The following is a 14,890-nucleotide window of genomic DNA, read 5'->3' as shown; positions in this document are numbered from 1 at the left end:
AAATTATATAATCATAGCCCTGAAATGGACTTTAGGGGACACCTTGTTCAGGTTTTCTGATTTATACGTGAGAGAAATGAGACCCAGAAAAGCCGCACAGCTTCCCTACCCAAAGTTCACGGCAGAGCTTACTCTAGAATTCAGGTCCCAGCTCCCAGCCCAGAACTCTTTTTCACCATATAACACTACATTAAGTCAAGGTACTTAATGTCTACTCTGATTTTCAATCCTTGAAGTTCACGTTTTGTTGTAAGATTATCTACTTTTCCATTTGATCACTAACTTATCCAGTCCCATATCCAGTCTTAGATTATATAGAAAATAGAAGATATTTAAATTTATCTGAAGCACGTTCTTGGGGAAAAATGTTTTTAAAATAAGCAAATAAAAAACTCTGCTATTTCCATATGTTTTCTTAAAGTACTTTTTGATTAGATCCCAATCAGGATATTCCAGTGCGACTCCATTCCAGCTTAGAGTTTCCCCCCAAAGATTCAGTTGGAAAAAGATGGGGAGATCCTGGGCGACATAAGAGGTCAAGCCCACCTGGTTCTCAGACAGCCTTGAACTCTCTCAGGTCTTTGAGACTGGCAGTGAGACAAACCGCTCTACCCCAGTGCTGTTGACAGAGTGCTCCTTTCTCTGGACCCCCCTCCCAAGGCTTAGGGAGACAGGACAGATGTGTTGAGAACAGTAAGCATGCCCTGGGCAAAAGGCTATTCACGTGTCAGAAAATGTTAGAAACCTATTGTGAGGAACAGAGGAGGAACAAAATAAAAGCAATTCTTTCCTTGCATGTATGTTGTCTACAGAAGCCTCAAATGCCAACTACTATAAAGCTACTTATACTCTGATCTAATTATGTACTAGGTGTGAGATCAGTGGCCCTAAATTCAACACAGAATAAATTAATGTGATGATTAACTATTATTTTCTTTCAAGCTGAAGTTTTAGCCACAGTATTACATTGGATGTATGCTTTGTACTTTTCAAATATCTGACTTTCCTTTTTATTTTAAATACTGTTATTGTTGTTGCTGGATTGGGCTAATATTAGCATGATTTTTGAAATTTTTTGAAATAGTAACTCCATATAATTTTTATGGACTAGTTATTCAGACTTATCTTCCAATTCAGTGAAAAGATATATTTAAGGGAGAAAAAATTGGATGGCATTTCAGCAATGATAGAGATATGTAGAGAAATTATTCTGAATGTGCTGGTTGTTGCCATCTTAAGACAGCCAAAATATGTATAACTGGAGCATGTTAGCACATTCGAAGAGATCAAGTAAGTGTAGGCTTATTGCCCTGTACTTAACCCTTGTTGGTTCTGACAACCAATAATGTTAAAAATTGCTTCTTCCTCTCACTGAATATAACTAGGTCAGCTGTGGCCAGCAGAGGAAGGAGGCCACCTCTATTTAATATACTCCTGAGTGGTATAATCCACATAAATTGGCCTAGTGTCTCAAGGAACTTAGGGTGGAGCTGTATGATCAGAAAGTATAAGTACTTCAAGAAACATATTTGCCAGATTCTGCTTTTTTACATTAGACATGAAAATTTATTGTAGATTGTTTGTGCTTAAGCTTGGGGGATGGTTAACACAGTGCTGGTAATGAATTTAAACTGGTTATAAATTTAAGTATGAATAAAATTACTCAGTTGTTCTTCTAGTAACGAGTGACACATGTATTGAATTTTAGTGCAAACTGGCTCATCTGTTTTCCCTGTTCCCCCCCCACCCCAGAAACGGCTTTTAGATTCAGATTTCATTGATCCTTTAATGAATAAAAAAGCTCGAATATCTCACCTGACAAATAGAGTGCCGCCAACATTAAATGGTCATTTGAATCCCACCAGTGAAAAATCTGCTGCAGGCCCCCCGCTGCCCCCTGCAGCCGCTGCCATCCCCACGCCTCCACCGCTGCCTTCAACCCACCTGCCTGTCTCCAATCCTCCTCAGACTGTAAATTCTCACTCCAATTCCCCTAGCACTCCAGAAGGCCGGGGGACTCAAGACCTACCTGTTGACAGTTTTAGTCAAAACGGTAGTATCTATGAGGACCAGCAAGACAAATATACCTCTAGGACTTCTCTGGAAACCTTACCACCTGGTTCAGTTCTACTAAAATGTCCAAAGCTTATGGAAGAAAACCATTCGTCTCACAAAAAATCCAAGAAGAAGTCTAAAAGACACAAGGAAAAGGACCAAATAAAAAAGCACGACATTGAGATGATTGAGGAAAAGGAAGAGGACCTTAAAAGAGAAGAGGAAATTGCCAAGCTGAACAACTCCAGTCCGGATTCCAATGAAGGTATTTTGCATTTGTAAAAACCAACTACATGGGTTAAATGAATGGGAAGAGCAGACTATCCTGAGTATGAGATTATGCTGCTTATAATTAGTAATGCTTTTTTATCAAATGACCTTCCGTTTAGTTATTAATCTTAGTATTGTCCTTTTGAGCAAATTTTTTTCTTGCATTTTACAGCAGTCATTTTCTGTCTCTTTTTAGCCAACTATTAAACATAGTTTCTATGTTTCTTAAGATGGTGACATTTGAAAATGACCCTGTCATCCTCCAAAGACCCCCTTTTAGAAGGTGAACTTTGTTGTGCTTTTCCAGAGCTGTCACAGTATTGTGCAACCTCAACATGACCTATTATATGCCATTCTTGAACTGATTTAACCAGACACACAATTAGCAATAAAAGTACTCAGGTCCTTCTCTACCAAGAAGCAGGGTCAACCCTGCTTTAATTAATAATAGCACAGGGGAAATGTCAAATTCTTTATAAAACAGGCGAGGTAAAATTATATATGCAGATCCATAACATCATCTTCATTCAGAGTGAAAGCAATTTGTCTTCTGCAAGGCTGTTGGTGATTAGCTTGATCGATCTTGGGTTTGTTTTTTTTTTTTTTTTTCAATTTTGAGAACACTGTTTTAGTTAGCAAACATCAACCATTATTAATAAATTTAACCATTTCAAGCTTTTGGAAGCTTTCAAAGCCAAATATCTAGAGACCCAAAGAAGCCTAAAATAATGCTTTACCTCTAAAGAAAAGCTAATCAGTAGAAAGACTGCTTACCTGAGGGTAGTGATCTTTAAAACCTAATGACACAATTAGATTTCTCTTATTTTATATATATAGAACTTAATGTCTTGCATACCAACATACAGAAGATTCAAAACCATCATTTAGGACTGCTGCCCATTTTAAACCCAGCATAACTAAGGTAAAATTTCCCAGGAAAATACAACTTCAGAAAAAGTACCTTAATGATTAGACTTTAAGGAATTTTATCTTTCTGTAATTTGCCCACAGTACTGAAAGTCTGTAATCCTTAGATTTAACTGACCATTTTTACCATAGGAGAGAAGCTTTGATTATGGAATAGTATGATGCAGTACCTTTATTGACCTGGATTGAGGATATTGCTTGTCAAAGCATATCTGTTGAAATATGTAGATCAGAATGGTAGTATATAGTGGCCCAAGAGGTAGGTGTAAGCTTTTTCCCTCAAACACTATCGTACTTGAATTTGCCAGATCAGGAAGAGAAAAAGAGATAATAAAACTTCATGTTCAGAGTTAGTAAGCCAGATTCCTGGGTATGCCCCACTCTCCACACTTCCCACCATCAGATGGTAATCCTGAGTCAGAGACTGGATCCCAGAATGTTGAGCACTATAGCAGAGTTCGAGTTTTCTCAGAGCTGGAAACCGAGAGAAGCAGGCCTAGTCTCTGAATCCTTCACTGAGGATGTAGTACCTTTCAAAGCCAATCGAGATTATCACAAACTGAGGATAGATTCAGACCTACATCCTCTGCTCTACTGCAATTTATCTGGTGTCTGTGGCAAAGGAGAAGCCAGGTGATGGGCACTTGATGCCTTTTCCTTTAAGGCTCAGGCTGTTGTAAAAACAAGCTTTTACCTAAGCCTGAATCAAATACACACACACACACACACGCACACACACGCACGCACGCACACGCACGCACACAAAATAAGCCCACAGAGTCTGCATAATTTGTTTAGTGCGCTTTGTCCTTTAAAATATTAAACCAAGAAATTATTAAATTCTCACTTGTTTTATATTGAACATGTATGTTTTGCTAGCAGGCAGGGTTTGGGTTCGAGTTATTAATTTAATTCTACTTTGAATGATAAAAAATTAACCTCATAAAAAAGTCTAAACATACCCTCTGGAAAATGGTACCTTCGAACAAATGGAATACTGAGGGGTTTTATACACTATCACAGTGCAGTCCTGAGCAACTGGCACTTTATTTTGTCCTCTTAAAAACAAATCTGTGCAGTATTATGAGGGTTAGAGATTAGAGGAGTAAAAATTGGTGTTCACTAATAACTTATTTTAAATTACTTTAAACTGATAGGAAAACTTCCTGCCCAATTCCACTGTCTTCATACAAAAAGAATAGCAGTAAAAATACAGCCATCGAAATAGTCTGCTACCTGACTTCACTATCTTATCTGCCTTGTTTGAATCCTATGAAAAGTAGATGTTGATGTAAAGTTTGTATCTCCCGTTGTCTGGCTGCATCTGCCACCACAATCTTTGAATTGCTGGGCAGATGCCACAACTGTTGTTGAAAGAATAGAAGATTGACCTTGGGTTAAGATGGAATTCCTTTATTGTGCAGACACTGCAGTAGCCAGGGTGCTTTCAATGCCTGGCGTTGGTTCTGCTGGCGCTAGTCATAGGGCCTCTATTGTTCTTGTTCAATTGTATTCCTTGCTCACTATTGCTTATTGAGATGGAAGAATAGAATTTGAGGAAAAGTGTTCCAGATGTTTCTGATCTATTTTAGAATTATAGGCATTTTGTAACCATACCCTTTGGTGAACGCTTGAATTTTTTTTCTCTGTAGGAGTTAAAGAGGATTGCACTGCCTCCACGGAAGCTTCTTCAACAGTTGAACTCCCAGATTATTTGATGTAAGTTCAGATGTCTGCTGATGGGAGAGAACTATTTAATTTTAGAAAGTTTGCAAATTCTTTTCTCATAATTTGCAAATCAGAAAAGTAGGAAGTTCCAGAAATAGAGTCCTGGAGCCACCCCTGCAACTGAAAGGCTGCCATTAAGCCTGCTCGTCCCCAGTCCACCCGTGTTGGCTTGAGCAGGTTGTGCCTTTCCCTGCTGTGAGCTCCGCTCGGTGGTCTTTAAGTATAGAGAAGCCTGTCCTTTGTTCCGGGGCCAGGCCAAGCGTTTGATTTTGGAAGATTTCAGGGATCTGACTCTTCAAAGTCAAACAGTTTATCAATGCACAGTCATTCACTTGGGCCCCCCAAAGGGACAGTTTATTAGTGATAAAGTACTTAAACCTCTGCAGTTAACACAAGTAGAGACAGATGGATTTTTATTTAAATAAAGCTTTGCCATCAAATTAACTTCAAGAGGAGCAGTAAAATTTGATCATTTCACTTTAATACCGGTTATAGTATTTTTCTTGTTATGACAACAAGTTGCTCAGTGCTAAGCTGGGGACTTTTTTGTAACTGGTTATCACAGAAATTATAACTTGGACACATAATTCTAGCTTTTTTACAGACTCAGAGGCTTCTGTAAGAAGAAAATAATTAAGTTGCAAAAGCCTGGAAAAATGGAGAGTGAAAGAGCAAACAGATTTGCCTACCAATAGCTTTGAAAATGAACAAATATACAAATAGCTTAAATGTAGACTGGAAATGGAATCTGGGCTGTATGAACATTTTTTTCTCTATCAGTAGCATCTCATGGTGGACAAAGTTAAACTATGAAGTTTAGCACTCCATGTCCCATGAAATGTTCATTTCCAGAGTAGAGAACATTTTATACTAAAAGTGTGTTACTTTTGCTTAACAGTAGTGGTGAAAGCTATATTTATTGGGGAATGATATAGCATGAAACCGTAATGCTGGTTATCATCTCTTAACTAAAAGGAACCCAAGAAACCATGCTGAGTACTCTCTCATCTGAGGTGGTGTATGGTTTTAGAGTTCTGTCGGGGAGCTTGGAAAAGCTGCTGCCACTACGTTGGCCCCGGAAGGGCTGGATGGGGGACAGTGCCTGGCTCCACTGACGTGGGCATTCACCTCTCCAAATGCGTTTCCTTAAAAGTCTTGTGAAAGTTGGCCCCCTCAAATAACAGCTGCAGTACTGTGCTCTCATTCTCTTATGACGGAATTTGAATTTCTCTTTTTTGTAATAATGCTGTATACTTGTTACATAGGACAAAATCATGTGGGGAGACTGAAAAATGATTCTAACCTTCCCCCCACGGATTCAGTGTTGCCGTGTTTTGTCAACTTAAGCAGTTAATTCTTTATTTAATAACTAGTTTTTAACGTACTGATCTACGGATGGTTGCTGCATCTGCCTCAGTGCATTTCTGTATGTTTGTCATTTTCTAGCTCTTTTAAAATCATGAAAGTACATAACCTATGTGATTGTTTGCTTAAGAGCAATTTATTTTAACAAAAGCTATCTTATATAAACATTGCAAATTTTCTTAAAATGATGAGAAAGCATGAATTTTCAGAAAAATCACTAAAAATACAGAACTTAAACTTGTTTCTTAAGAAAACCAAAAGGACATACTATAAAACCTTTAATGATCAACCTCTGAATAATTCATACTTAACCACAGTATTCCTAACTTTTATATAATAAGAATACTTCTGTTACTTGTGGTTGTGAATTATCCAAAGTATTTAACATTTTATTCCATCACTACATTAAGAGCCAGCTGTAGAACCATAACAATTTTTATTAAAAATAGTGACATGCTTTTCATTCAAATGCCAGTATAACCAAATAATCTTCTATAACAGCAACACAACTGTTGGCCAGTTTGGTACTTTTCCCTGAGAGAATTATTAAATAAAATGTGGAGGGTATGGCCTCAGGTGTGATTTTGAGAAAGTGGGATAAATATTTTATATAACAAATTGAACCTGAGTTTCACGATCAGTTTAGCCATTTTGCTTATGTATGCTTATCCCCAGGAACCTCTTTCTCCGCCCCCCCCACCCCCCACCCCGGGCTCTCTCTGGTCTGCAGTCAGGACAGCCCGTGTCTAGAGAGGCCTGTTTCACTGCTTGGCTGGTGGTTTTCCTTTTATAGCAAGGACACTAGCAGGGCAGCTTTAAATCAGCATACTACCACTGTCTCAGTTACACTTAGAAAATTAAACCTCCACACTGTCTAACTCAGCATGAATAAAAATATTAATGAGGACATTAAGGTTGCTCACTGCATCACTTTTCTCACATTTCCAACTAGGCATCTGTGCTACTGCATTTTAAATAAAACTGGTAAGAATGTCTAAAACCATTTTGGAGAGGACTGAACTCCCAAAGTTTTCCACAATGAAGAGTATGTGTATACCCACTGGAGCACCCTGAAGCTCCTGCCACCTGCCTGAAATTGCTTTGAAATCTCCATTTTTATCTCAAAAAGTGAAGGGAATTTTGCATTCCATGACAGGAGCACAGAGTACAAAAAGACCCAGGCCCAGAGCCACAAACAAATAATATTAACTTTGATATTAAAATGCTGTTTTGACTTACCACCACTGAATAAACTGACACTCTGGGAAGGTGGCCTTCATTCACTAGGTCCCGAGAGATACTCACACCCTGAAGTAAAACATTTGTGGCCTTTTTATTAAGAAAATAAACTAATACTATAAAACTGGCTTTCTGTTACACAGAGTATGACATTAAGTGTTTGAAAAGAACTAGAGAAATATACCTTTTTTTCCCCTTTTTTATTTTTTCTGGTCTCTCATTTTTAAAAAATGATAAAACAAAGCAGCAGGTCTACAAAGAGCTTTGACTTCAGCACTTAGTGACTGTGACATTCTCCCGGTTTCACATTACCCCTCCAATCCTTCTGTCCCCATGTGACTCGTAACAGATGGGTTGGCCTCTGCCGCTAGCATGGTAGTAAATTATTTGGGGTAGAGAAAGGTTTAGGAAGCTACATGTGTGTAAGTGTTGTCTTCTAGTTGCACTTTAATTCCATTTCCACCATGGTTTTTTTCACATTTATTCTTCTTCACTGAAGTTCTTAAACTCTCCTGTGGGATAATTTTACCAGGAAGGTCTTTGAAGGAGTGACAAGGCAGCAAGCAGTGGCAGAGCGGCATTCAGTCTAGGGAAACACGCATAGATATAGTTTCTAAATATTTGGTTTAAATCTCAGGCTTCTGCATCATGTTTATTCTGTAGCTCCTCTCCATTTATCGTTTGTCTTTTTTATTAGAAAATATATTGCTATTGTCTCCTATGAGCAACGCCAGAATTACAAGGATGACTTCAATGCTGAGTACGATGAGTATAGGGCCTTGCATGCCAGGATGGAGACGGTGGCTAGAAGATTTATCAAACTGGATGCACAGCGAAAGCGCCTTTCTCCAGGCTCAAAAGAGTATCAGGTAAACACATTTGTTCCTAGATGGACTGACTTCTGTATTTTACCTTCTTTCTTTCTCTGCCCTTCCCATCCTGAGCCACCCTCCTAGCCTTCAGAGCAAGTCCTCTCTCAGACCAGCCTCTCTGCAGCTTCTGGCCTTCATTTAGAATGAGCTAGGAAAATAAATATTGGAAATAGTTCCTGAAAATAAGTAAACATGATGAGCCTATATGTCCTCCAGTGAAAAAACTATATTTTCATACAATATGATATGTATAAAATGTATAATATATACTTACATACTTACTGTAATATAATATATAGTGTATTGAGAAAAATACAGACAACAAAATAGGAAAAACAAAAAGCAAGGTTTGGCATCAAAATATTTGACCGCATTGCCAACTCAACTTAGACTATAGCTCTTACATCTGGTGCTACTTCCCAAAATTACTATTTCGAGTAAATTTTTAAAAAAAATTTTTTTAAACCTCAGTCTGGCATAGAATATAAAGGGGGCTTAATACCACTCAGGCTTGGGGTTTAAGTGAAGAAAAGCATGGTGCTTCCAGCTTCCCGAGACTGCCATTTGTTAACAGGTATTAATCTCTTTTCACTTGCCTACATTAAGTGGTAATATTACTACAGCTGACAAAGAGCAGTAGAAGCCTGACCTGCCTACTGATTGTTCTTAGAGTTCTTAGCCAAAGGATTGATATAAATGGATGTTTCCCTCCTTGTGTATGACAGATAACTTTGTCACACTTCACAGCCGCAAATGGTGCCTCCTTCCTAGCCCACTGTTGTTCTGACAGGAACCTACATGAGAAAATGGGGTGGGTTTTCCCACAATGGGGAAACAGCCTGGGAGCATCCGTGCCCTAGAGATTCATTATGTCTTCTATTAGTGGGCCTTAATCTTTTAAACAAGCTGCCTAGAGTTATAGAAAACTTTGCCAGAGGAGTGAGTGGTTGGCAGTGCAAGAGGTCAGTGATATGGTTTTGGGTTTATTTTTTTCTATATAGTTATTTACCTGTATACCATGATTATACTTAAACTAAAATGTAATTCTAAGAATTGCTTAGTGGTTGGGAGCAGGCTCCGAAGCCAGACTGCTTGGATTTGATTCCCAGCTCTACTTGTGTGACCTTGGGCAGGCTACTTAACTTGACTGAAAATTCTCAAAATCCCCATCCATAAAGTGAGGTGATTATAGAGTTGTGCAGAATAACTGTTAGCATTTGGAAACTGCTTAGATCCATAGTGCAGGTTATGTAGTACATAAGGGTTAGCTCTCTTCCCCTACCACCCAATTTTCCTCCCGAGAGGCAATCAGTATTACTGGTTTCCATCGTATTCTTTCAGAGGTCTGTTTGACTATAAGATATATATACACAAGCAAATTCACAAATATACCATATGTAATTGAATCTAAGATGTCATCATTTATAAGATCCACCATTGTCTTACGTTCCAGTAAGTTAAGGTATGATACATTATTTATCAGATTTCATTAAAAATTCCTAGGATATAATATTCTATTTCTCCCTTATACACAAATGATACCAAACTTATAAATTGTTCTGTACTTTGCTTTTTTCACTAGACAATGTATATCTTAGAGAATTTTTTTATGTAAGCACATAAAGCACTTTCCCCTTTTTTAATGGCCTCTTAGTACTCCTTTGTATGGATTAATGGACATTTAGATTTTGTTTACTTTCTTTTGCTTTACAAACAGTGCTACAGTGAGTAACCCTGTACATGTGTCATTTCACAATTAAATCTGAAAGAAAAGTATAAGTGCTGAGTCAGTTTTGCATTTGCCATTTTAACGGCAGTTGCCAAATTGCCCTCCTTAAAGACTGTACCAATCTACAGTTCCATCATTAATATTTCCCACACCCTTGCCAATTGTGTGTTATCTGTTTACATTGCAAAGAAAAAAGTTCCCTTCTGATTTCTAATTATTAATTTTCTAGAGTGTTCATGAAGAAGTCTTACAAGAATATCAGAAGATAAAACAGGTAGGTATTATCACTGTTAGTTTTCTGACCTTTAGTTGAGAAGTGTTATGAATTCCACAGTCTTACTCCTCACTCTTTTTTTCATCCACAGTCTAGTCCCAATTACCATGAAGAAAAATACAGATGCGAGTATCTTCATAACAAGCTGGCTCACATCAAAAGACTAATAGGTGAATTTGACCAACAGCAAGCAGAGTCATGGCACTAGAGCTCTGCTTGGACCAGAAGATGTGAATAAACTTAAGCTTATTTATTTAAAATTCCAAATGAATTGCTCTCAAATTCTAAAAAATGAAACTTTGCCTGTTGGAAGTTTCAGTATTAGTAAACTTGAGTTACCTTCCCCCCCCCCGCCCCCCCGCCGCATTTTACTTTGTTTCCTTGCATTTTTGAAGCTGCTTTTTTCTGGTCCTTTTTTCCTACTTAAGACTTGTGTTTGTCAATAGAAATAATTTTTTTTGTAGATATTGGGGATCCAGTGTCTGTACTTCAAATCAATTTTTTTCCTTAAAAAACTGTGTTTGTCATTAGAAATGATTTTTTTTAGATATTGGGGATCTAGTGTCCACACTTCAGAGTTATGTGTGTTTAAAAAAAACAGTAATGTACAAGGTGAAATGCTTTTGGATAAACATAAGCCTATTTTCTGACCTTTCTTAATATGAACTCTTTGCCTTAAATGGTAGAACATTTAGAAATTTGCACAAAATACAAAAAAACTTAAAACATTGTTTTGGAGGGTTAAGAAATAGAAAGGTGTGTATGTGTATAGATCTATATACACATGTGTATATATAGTCTGACTTGATCTAGAACAGTAAATCTGCCCTGCAAATTAACCCCCCATTGCAATGGTTGCCTTAAGGTGTTTGCTAGTTGTGTACCTAGTGTGGTTAATCATTAGCTACACTGCTTCCCACTTGATTCGAGCAATGGGAAGCACATTGTGGCCTACCAGCGTCTGAAAGCGTGTGCTCGACCTGTATGTGTGCAGAGGTGGTGTGGATGTGAGCGTGCGTGAAGGAAAAAAGCTGCTACTCTCAGTAGGCCAAACGCTCAGGTGAAACAACTGATGAGTGTTACTGTAGGTTTTTTTTTCCTATCAAATTGCTACTTCTATCGTGGAAGACAAAAGCATTTCCATTTCAACAGTTTGTCAACTTTATTAATGTTGGGCAAAATTGATATGTTATGAAAATGAAACAGATCTATAGTTTGGGGCAAAATTATAAAATTAAACGTGTAGGTAACCTATTTATATACTGCTATAAAGTATTTTTTGAAGAGAGATATGCAAAGAAGCTATTACCTACATGAAATGTATATTTAAAGATTTTTTTTTTCATCCTGGGTGCCAGGAATATAAAAAAGAGTGGATATATTTAACCATAACATACTGTGATTCATCAAACAGCACAAACTTTCATTTCATGGAGTTTATCTGTTGACGTTGATTTAAACTATCATTTGTTTTATCATGTGGGAACATAAGTTATGTGGTCAAAAATATAAGGATTTTGAACTAATGTTGATTCAAGTTGTGTTGTCTTATCGTATTGTTTTTCAAAGTGCTGCCAGTTTAAAAGGGAAGCATTATGTTTACAAATATGTTTTGAAATGTTTGCCAAAATTTTGGTGGTATCTTTAATAAAGATGTTTGTCTCCAGCATCCAAAACAATAAAAAAATAAATAACTTTGTTGTGTATCACTGTAAACCAGAAAATGTTGGTGTCCAGAAAACCTGAGAGAGCGTGTAGATGAAACTTACTCTTCGGAGTTCTTCTAAAACATTAACAGGAAAGAGTAGGTAATATAGTAAAAGTATACAAAAGTATACTTTACAAAGACTGAAACAAGACCCTGTGCACTATAACTCTAACATTACCACAGCAATTTGATTTCTACGTAGCATGGACCTCCTGGGGAATTCGATTTTCTTTTAGCATTGAGATCCCTGGTGCTCTTCCTTTTACCTCAGAATTGGTACAATCATTACTAAGCGTTCACTGATATCAAACTTTCCGTTGGAAAAAAAAAAAAAGCAGTAAAGGAAACTTAATTGGGGATAAATTTGGTCCTCATATCATATGGTAGAGTCTCCTGAGGGATTTGTCTGTAGGTAATGACCTCATCGGTGTCATTTCTTAGACATCATGGCCTTTTAATCAAAGATAGTGTGCTGCTACTTGCTATGAGTGGTGGTTCTCAAAAGCAAGGTGCTTGGACCACTTGCATCACCCAAATTAGAATCTCTGGGGATAGGGCCCACATAGCCCCATTTTCATAAGTATCCTCCAAATGATTTTGCAAGCTAAAGTGTGAGAACAATTGGCTTGGAAGTAACAATAAACCTTTAGGTCTCTAAATCTCAGAGTCTTGAACTGAAGAGGTTCGGCTATTGGCTTTGGTTTTTAAGCCCCTCCCTGTCAGCAGGTGCAACTCACTTTTCCTCTCTACATCATTTGTGGCACCCTCTCAGTTGTTTCACTGCTAACGCTTATTTTAGAACTTGTTTACAAACAAGGCAAACCTTCCAGTTGGCTAATTGTTAGCCCTTGGAGCTCCTACCCATCTACATCAGCACATCTTCTGGTTTACAAATTGGGTAATAATGGAAGCTGGAGATGCTTCATGAAAATCCAGCATTGCACACCCGTAGACTCGACCACCTACCTATAAAAGCCTTAATTTAGATGTTTGTCGTGTACATTGGGCAGATCCTTGCAAAATGTGTATCTATCATCAGTTGCAAATTTGAGAGTTGTGAATCTCTGCCTCTGCTATTACCTAAGGCTGCATCTCTTTTAAAGATGGGCGTGAGCCTATTAAGATATTTATAATCATTCTTCATCTCCTACTGCAAGATTTTTAGATTCTCTCCAATAATTGCTGCAGGAATGGGTGGCCACTTAGTATCAGTTACTCTGGTAGAATTTATTTAGTTTTTTGTTTTTTGGGGGGTTTTTTGAGAGAAGTAGTAAGTGTAAAATAGCATTGTCAAGATGAGACAATGAGTTGTGTTATTATTTGCTCATCACATTTCATCTTAAGTAATTTGAAGCACTCTTGATGATTTTTACCAACAACCATAAATTAACTCCAGAATGAGCGAGCAGCTGATTTAATACAAACCCTAAATAACATTAACTAGATGTGGTTTTGTTTTATGTGAGGACTTCACTTCCTATCTCGTTGGTTATTTATTTCCCCTGGAATACTTTAGAGGGGTTAACTTTCAACTGTAAGTAGTGATAGATGTTCAGTACTTGCTCTCACAAAAGTAATTGGTGTGGTCAGTTGATATCATAGCTCCATGCATTGATTATAAAAATCCAGTATTAATTTTCCTTCATCTCTGATTGATCTTTTAACCTTAATAGTTTTCTTTTCCCTTAAAATATTTCACCTTATTCTGTAAAACAAATGCATATTTTCATGTTTGAAGCAAGGTGTTGAGATGAGGTTTAGACACAAATGGTCCATCAGTTCCGACACTCTGCTTGGTTGCCTTACCCCTTCCACTAGTGCGTCCTTTGTTTCTGGAACTTGGCTGAAACTCTTCAGCCAGTTCCTTGTCTTTCCAGCCGTGTGAGTGTTGAGTCACATATGAGTGGTTTTTGCCTTTACTACTTTTAAAGTTCTTACTGTTTATTACTTCCTAAGTGTTACTAAATCCTTTTATTCTATACCAGATGGGGAAAAATTATAGCCAGCTTTGAGAGGAATCTTTTGGGAAAAGATATTAACTGACACGACTAAATGAAGGCAACAGAAGATGTTATCAATGTTCTTTGTAACCTGACAACTGAACAAGGCTATGAGACTCATTTCAAAATATTTTGAAGTGTTAAAAATATATACATATATATCTATGCTGCTTCTCAGTTGTTCTACCCAAACCATGTTAACAAGGTAAAATGTCACAGAGACTTTTCAGTTAACTGAGCTCAGCAGCTGTGGTGGCCCCTATTGTTCTACACCAATTTCAGTTCAATAAAAATGTTAACTTTGCAATTCTGGTACTCGTTTTTCCTTTGTCTCATTTCAAGGCTCTTAATTTTGTCTTAGAAAAAAACATGCCACAACAAAGTTCTCTCTGATGCCTAATGTAAATGATCTTCCTGGGACAGAGCTATTACTTGTTGGTGACTCTAGGAAGTGGGAACACAGGGTATTTGCTCCAGGACCCCCTGCTGCCTGTTTTACAAGTGGAGGACATCCCCTCCAAAGGCAGTATCTCCTAGGGGAACAATAATCACAGCTACCATTTATTGAGGGTTTTCTGTGGGTTACACGCTTTGTATGTATTGTCCCATTTCTCCTCAGCACAACCCTGCTATCCTCATTTTATACGCAAGTAAACTGAGGCTTAGAGAAGTTAAGACACTTGCCCATCACACAGCTAGTAAACAGTGGAGACTGGGAAGCCT

General features: G+C 37.7%; 1 protein-coding gene across 10 annotated transcripts in view; it reads left to right on the top strand.

Moving 5' to 3' along the window:
- Nucleotides 1–14,890, top strand: part of ELL2 (elongation factor for RNA polymerase II 2) — a 134,734-nt gene that overhangs the window by 61,719 nt on the left and 58,125 nt on the right. For 5 of the 10 annotated variants that reach the window (XR_009539537.1, XR_009539538.1, XR_009539536.1 and 2 more), the window contains exons 8-12: nucleotides 1,753–2,320; nucleotides 4,905–4,971; nucleotides 8,282–8,453; nucleotides 10,415–10,459; nucleotides 10,551–10,629. Coding sequence is in view for 5 of the 10 variants with exons in the window: in XM_060143292.1 (XP_059999275.1) it covers nucleotides 1,753–2,320; nucleotides 4,905–4,971; nucleotides 8,282–8,453; nucleotides 10,415–10,459; nucleotides 10,551–10,667 (969 nt within the window). In the remaining 5 variants the exon portion in view is untranslated. Of the gene's footprint in view, nucleotides 1–1,752; nucleotides 2,321–4,904; nucleotides 4,972–8,281; nucleotides 8,454–10,414; nucleotides 10,460–10,550; nucleotides 14,475–14,890 lie in introns of those variants that run through there. The other 5 variants (XM_060143292.1, XM_060143296.1, XM_060143297.1 and 2 more) reach the window with 2 other exon arrangements.

Source organism: Lagenorhynchus albirostris, chromosome 3 (assembly GCF_949774975.1).
Source record: "Lagenorhynchus albirostris chromosome 3, mLagAlb1.1, whole genome shotgun sequence".
NCBI classification, from domain to species: Eukaryota; Metazoa; Chordata; class Mammalia; order Artiodactyla; family Delphinidae; genus Lagenorhynchus; species Lagenorhynchus albirostris.
The sequence above is the reverse complement of the archived record's forward strand: the minus strand, read 5'-3'. Positions and strand labels throughout refer to the sequence as shown.